The sequence below is a fragment of the Otolemur garnettii genome, unplaced genomic scaffold (assembly GCF_000181295.1).
Source record: "Otolemur garnettii isolate 467f Iridium unplaced genomic scaffold, OtoGar3 scaffold00044, whole genome shotgun sequence".
Taxonomy (NCBI): Eukaryota; Metazoa; Chordata; class Mammalia; order Primates; family Galagidae; genus Otolemur; species Otolemur garnettii.
In genome coordinates this window covers 2,527,572-2,533,571 of record NW_003852439.1, presented here as the reverse complement: position 1 = coordinate 2,533,571, position 6,000 = coordinate 2,527,572, and the positions used below count along the sequence as shown (strand labels likewise).

General features: G+C 47.6%; 1 protein-coding gene across 4 annotated transcripts in view; it reads left to right on the top strand.

Annotated features, from left to right (window-relative positions):
- The window catches only part of TMC5 (transmembrane channel like 5), a 60,097-nt gene that overhangs the window by 25,819 nt on the left and 28,278 nt on the right, over window positions 1–6,000 (top strand). For 3 of the 4 annotated variants that reach the window (XM_012805727.2, XM_003790865.3, XM_012805728.2), the window contains 2 exons: window positions 291–446; window positions 3,364–3,515. In XM_012805727.2, coding sequence (XP_012661181.1) covers window positions 291–446; window positions 3,364–3,515 — 308 coding nt within the window. The remainder of the gene's footprint in view (window positions 1–290; window positions 447–3,363; window positions 3,516–6,000) is intronic. The other variant, XM_012805726.2, reaches the window with a different exon arrangement.

Sequence of the window (6,000 nt, the reverse complement as noted above, 5' to 3'; positions counted from 1 at the left end):
AGAGAGAGAGAGAGAGAGAGAGAGAGAAAGCAAGCAAGCTCTGCGATCCCTCCAAAGCAAGGTCTCAATCTTGTATTAGTCCCGTGGAAATGGAGTTTGGGGATTCTTGGCCCATTTGAGAGTGCCGCACTGGTCTCTCATAATCCATATCTTCATGAACTTTCCCCTCTCTGTCACCTGTGGGTTTCTGCTGGGTTTGTGTCCCTGCATGCAGCAAGAGTTCCCCCTGGGGATCTATGCTAGCAGTGGAGAGGGATCTGTGGGTTTACTTGACTTTCTTGCATTTCTAGGAGAACCTGTCAGAGATCCGTCAGGAGAATGTCAAGTTAACACTCAATCAGCAGCTGACTCGCTTCTCTGCCCACGTGGCAGGCTGGGTTGTCTCTACTGGAGTGGCCGTCGCCTGCTGCGTAGCTGTTTATTACCTGGCCGAGTACAACTCAGAGGTAACCAGAGAGGCGGGAACACCAGGGTCGGGAGCAAAGAGAACCAAGTGAAGGGATGGGATGCTGAGGGGGAGAGTGATGTAGAGCCCACCAGGTTTTGTGGCCAGTAGCATGAGCACCAGCAGGAAGCTTCTTAAAAAAAAAAAAACACAGAATCTCCCCTGCCCATGAACTCAGAAGCTTCTTAGCAAAATCCCCAGATGATGCATATACATACTACAAGTAAGATGTTCTGGGCTAGTGGAGAGATGGGAATTTTGGCTATAAACCTAGGATCAAGCTCTCATTTCTTCCTTTTTTTTGGAGACAGAGTCTCACTTTGTCATCCTTGGTAGAGTACCGTGGCATGATAACTCACAGCAACCTCAAACTCTTGGGCTTAGTCGATTCCCTTGCCTCAGCCTTCCAAGTAGCTGGGACTACAGGCACCCAACACAATGTCCAGCTATTTTTAGAGATGAGGTCTTGCTCTGGCTCAGGCTGGTCTCAAACCTGTGAGCTCAGGCAATCCACCTGCCTCAGCCTCCCAGAGTGCTGGGATTACAGGTGAGCCACTGCACTCGGCCCTCATTTCTTCCTTTGTTATTGTATCCCTAATACCTCCCACAGTACCTGGCACATACCGTGAACTGATGGGTTCTGGCAAATGATTTAATCTTTCCAAGGCTGGGTTCTTTATCTGTAAAATGAATGTGACTCTACCTGACTTTTGGCATGTGGTAAGGACTAGAAATAAATTACATGGTGAGTCTACCCAGTACTTGGTACCATGTGGGATAAAGAAATGATTTGGGGCCAGGGACAGTGGCTCATACCTATAATCCCAGCATGTTGGGAGGTTAAGGAAGGAGGATTGCTTGAGGTCAGGAGTTCAAGACCAGCCTAAGCAAGACCCCGTCTCTACAAAAAAATAGAAAAATCATCCAGACACGTGGTATGCACCTGTATTCCCAGCTGCTTGGGAGGCTGAGGCAGGATGATCACTTGCGCCCAGGAGTTTGAGGTTGCTGTGAGTTGTGACGCCATGGCACTGCACTCTAGCCCAGGTGATGAGTAAGACCTTGTCTCAAAAGAAAAAAAACCCAGAAATTATTTGGGTTCTGAGATTAGTTAGCTGGGTGACCTGGGCAAAGTAGTTTTTCTATAGGTTCCAGCTTTCTCCTCTGGAACATGGGGCCAATTGTATCCAATTTGCCCACCTATGGAACTGTGGTGCAGGTTGGTCTGATTACATCATTTTCTTTAATAGCTACCCATTACCCTCAATATAAAATCTGCCCTCCGTGGCATACGTGAAAAATCTTTTATAATCTGACTCCTGCACATATCTCTAGCCTCAACACCCCATAACTACCCATAACCCTCACCAACAATACTAAACGGGTGTCCATAGTTCCATAAACACACTGTGTATATCCTCGTCTGTGGGTGAGAAACATGCGGTTCATTGTCCACCCCCTACGTCCTTTCATCGGGCAAACTCCTTAGCATGAGTGTCACTCCTCCAGGAAGCCTTCTCTCACCTCCACCACCACGCCCTGCACTGGGCCAAGAGGGGTGTTTCTGTTTCCCCTGTGCTCTTATCACGAGTGCACTGAAAATGCTTAGGTGTGTCTGTTTCTTCCTGGCACCTGGCCCAGCACATTGTGCATAGCAGGTGCTCAACTAAATGGATGAATAAGTGAGAAGCCTGCAAAAGGATGGGTGTGTGATTATACAAACTTCAGGGTTTGCCATAGTTGGAATAAGGTCTGTCCTGAAAGAGGAGAAATTGAATCTCAGTCTTCAGAGACCGGGCATAGCTTACGTATGGATGTAAGTGGGGACTAGGTAGTTGCAGTTTAAAGCAGGCTTATAAGCTCCGTTTCTGCTCACCTGAGATGAAAGGGGGGCAGCCCAGGACAAGAGGTGGGAGTGGAATTGTTTCCTCTGTTTGAACATCTGCTCTGTGCAAGATGTTCTCTTGCACAACTCTGGTGTTCACCAATGAATGGTGACCGTGATTCCCTGTGACTCACCCCAGCTGCGCCATTTAGCAGCCGTGGAGCCAGATCTTGCCTTGTTTAATCTCACTTAATTCTTGCAATATCTGTATGGCTTGGGTGGTCACCTCTCCATCTTACAGGTGGGGCTCAGAGAAGCTAACTGTCTAGCCCTAGATGTTGCAGTTTGTAAGTGTGTGTGGTGGGGGTGCAACAATATTTGAACCAAAGTTACCCTGGCTCCAAAGATACCACCAAAAGTTCAAGGAATGCTTTGGAACCACCTAGAGGTAGATGGAGGCAGGATCAGGCCTGAAGGGAGGAGGTAGGAGTGCAAAGGATCCAATAAATCCATTGGAATCCCTTGCCCCAAGACCTCGGGCCCTACTCCAAGCCAAACGCCAGGGTGCCGCATCCCCTGGAGGTGCGGTGCCCTCCTGCCCTCACACAAAGGTGCAGTGTGGGCTGGCACAGGACCCACATCCCCCAGTGCAGTACTCAAGGACAAGTGAGGCCTGGTGGACATGAACAAGGCCGCAGGGAGAGGGGAGCTGTTCTGTGGCGATTGGTAGTATCCCTAGTGCTGTGGCTTCAGCAGACTCCGTTTATGCTCCAACAGTGAGACAGCGTCTCATTGCTCCAGGCTTTTAGTATAGAAAACAAAGTCACAGAATGACTGTTTGAGCTCAGGCTTTTAGCTCAGACATGCTTTCATTCCTATCTGCCACTTCCTTGCTAGGTCACCCTGAGCAAGCATCTTTGCCTCTCTGAGTCTTAGTTTGTTTGGAACCGGTTAAGTGTTAAATGCACGGTAGCTTGATAGTTCACCACAGAGGAGCTCCTTCTAGTGTTTTCCATCAAAAGGGCCTTCTGAGTGAGGTAGAGAGAGGTCCAGTGTACAGAGGGCATCTCAGTTCTCTCCTCCCCCGTTGCAGTTCCTGAGGACCCACAGGAACCCCGGGGCAGTGCTGTTGCTGCCTTTTGTCGTGTCCTGCATCAACCTGGTGGTGCCGCGCCTCTATTCCATGTTCAGGCTGGTGGAGAGGTACGAGATGCCCCGGCATGAAGTCTACATCCTCCTGATCCGGTAGGTGATCTGTCAGAGGGCAGTGGGTGGGAGCTGTGAAAGGTTACTCTCCAGCATCAGAGCTCTGCTCTCCACAAAGAAGGAATTTCAAGAGTAGAGTGTGTTTGGTGTGATGTGGGCTAATGACCATAAAATATGAGATGCTCTGAGAAAATACAGTTATTAAATACAAATGCCTTTTGCTCAAAGTAACAGCTTCCCTTTCTCAGTGGCCGCCAGCCTGAATATTAATGTAGTTCTCATGGACGAGATGTACAGACAGGCAAGCTGTGCACTGCCCAACGGTTCCTGGATAAGGACTTGTGTGGGGACAGAAACCATCTAGTGTCCCCTTAGTCAAACTGCGTATCCATACCCATTGCATCAGATGGGAAAAAGAGGTGTATTTTTGTAATTCAGCCACTGAAAGAGGGGTGGGAGGAGTGCTTTTGGCAATTCATCGGCTCAGATGGGGTGTCTTTTTATGACTCCCACAAAGGCATCATATGTGCTAGGGTGACCCCAGGTCTTTGATAAACAAAGCCTAAAACTACTCATATTTTATTTTTCTAGCTTCTTCCTGGCTAGGTCTCTGACTAGTTCCTGGTTATGGTGGCATTTATAACACTAGGTCTGTACAATGCAGATTGAATTTCTTTCTTTTCTCTTCTTTCTTTCTTTTTTGGAGACAGTCTCTCTATGTTGCCCTTAGTAGACTGCTGTGGCGTCACAGCTCATAGCAACCTCAAACTCTTGGGCTTGAGTGATGCTCTTGTCTCAGCTTCCCAAGTAGCTGGAACCATAGGTGCCCGCCACAATGCCTGGCTATTTATTGTTGCAGTTGTCCTTATTGTTCAGCTGGCCCAGGCTGGGTTCAAACCTGCCAACTTTGGTATATGTGGCTGGCAGTGGAACCACTGTGCCACGGGCGCCGAGCCCAGATTAAATTTCTTTACAGATCAATTCCAGAGCCCTGGACTTACTATGGCCTCAAGATCTGGCTCCCGGCCAGTTCTTCAGCCTCATTTTCTACTCTGCTCCCTCACTGACCTCCTAAGTGCTCACAAACACTGGCCCCACCACTGGGCCTTTGCACTGGCTGTTCCTTCTGCCATGAATGCTCTTCCAGCAGATAGGACTTACTTCCTGACTTCATTTTGGCTCCTGCTTTACAGTCACATCCCAAAGGGGAAGGGGAACTCAGGTACTGACCCCACTGATATTTTGTATATTTGTTTATGCAGGACAACAGAACATACAAAAGCAAAACATTGTTGGGGTCAGTCTATGACACTCCGTTTTGGGGATGGGTGACGTCACCTTCTTGGAAAGCTCTTCCTTAAGTACCCCATGAAAAACAACAGCTCTTAAATCTTCCATTCAGGTGATTAGAAAGAATACTACAATAAATAATACAAATAAATAAAATAAAATAATAATAAAATAAGTAAATAATAAAATAAATAAATAAAATAAAAATAACAGCTCCATCCTGCCCTCCTCTCCTACATTACCATTTTCTTACCACCCCCTGACATTTTTGTATCTATTTATATATTACCTTTCTCCCCCATGAATTATGCGGGAATCTTTGCCTTTTTCAAAGTGCCTGGGAATAGGTGCTCAAGAATAATTGGTGAACAAATGAATAAGGAAATCAGTTAGCCAACCAATTAGTCGATTATATCTGAATTCTATACCATCATTATTCCTCACATCCCACCCACCAGTCCAGGGCATCACTTTTTTTAGGTATGTGCAATGAGGGACACATTAGGTCTCACTGGCACCCCATAATCTTGCATATTGGGCAAGGAGGACATAAAATATCATCAGTTTGATGATAGAGTTGTTAAGATTTTTTTTTTTTTTTTTTGAGACAGAGCCTCAAGCTGTCCCCCTGGGTAGAGTGCCGTGGCATTACAGCTCACAGCAACCTCCAACTCCTGGGCTCAAGCGAGTCTCCTGCCTCCGCCTCCCGAGTAGCTGGGACCACAGGCGCCCGCCACAACGCCCGGCTATTTTTTGGTTGCAGCCATCATTGTTGTTTGGCGGGCCCGGGCTGGGGATTCGAACCTGCCACCTTAGGTGTACGGGGCTGGCGCCTTAGCCGGTTGAGCTATAGGCGCCGAGCCAGAGTTGTTAAGATTAAGGGAGATAATTCAATAATGGGTTTAGCAGAGTATCTTGGGTCAGCAGCCAGTGAATAAAATTTGTACCTTTACTATTATTATAATCGGAAGTGGCTGGGCACAGTGGCTCACACCTGTAATCTTAGCACTCTGGGAGGCCAAAGAACTCAGGGGTTCAAGACCAGCCTGAGCAAGAGCGAGACTCTGTCTCTACTAAAAATAGAAAAATTAGCCGGGCATTGTGGCAGGTGCCTGTAGTCCTGGCTACTTGGGAGGCTGAAACAGGAGGATCCTTTGAACCCAAGAGTTTGAGGTTTCAGTGATCCATGAGGATGCCACTGCACTCTAGTCTCGATGACAGACCAAGACTGTAT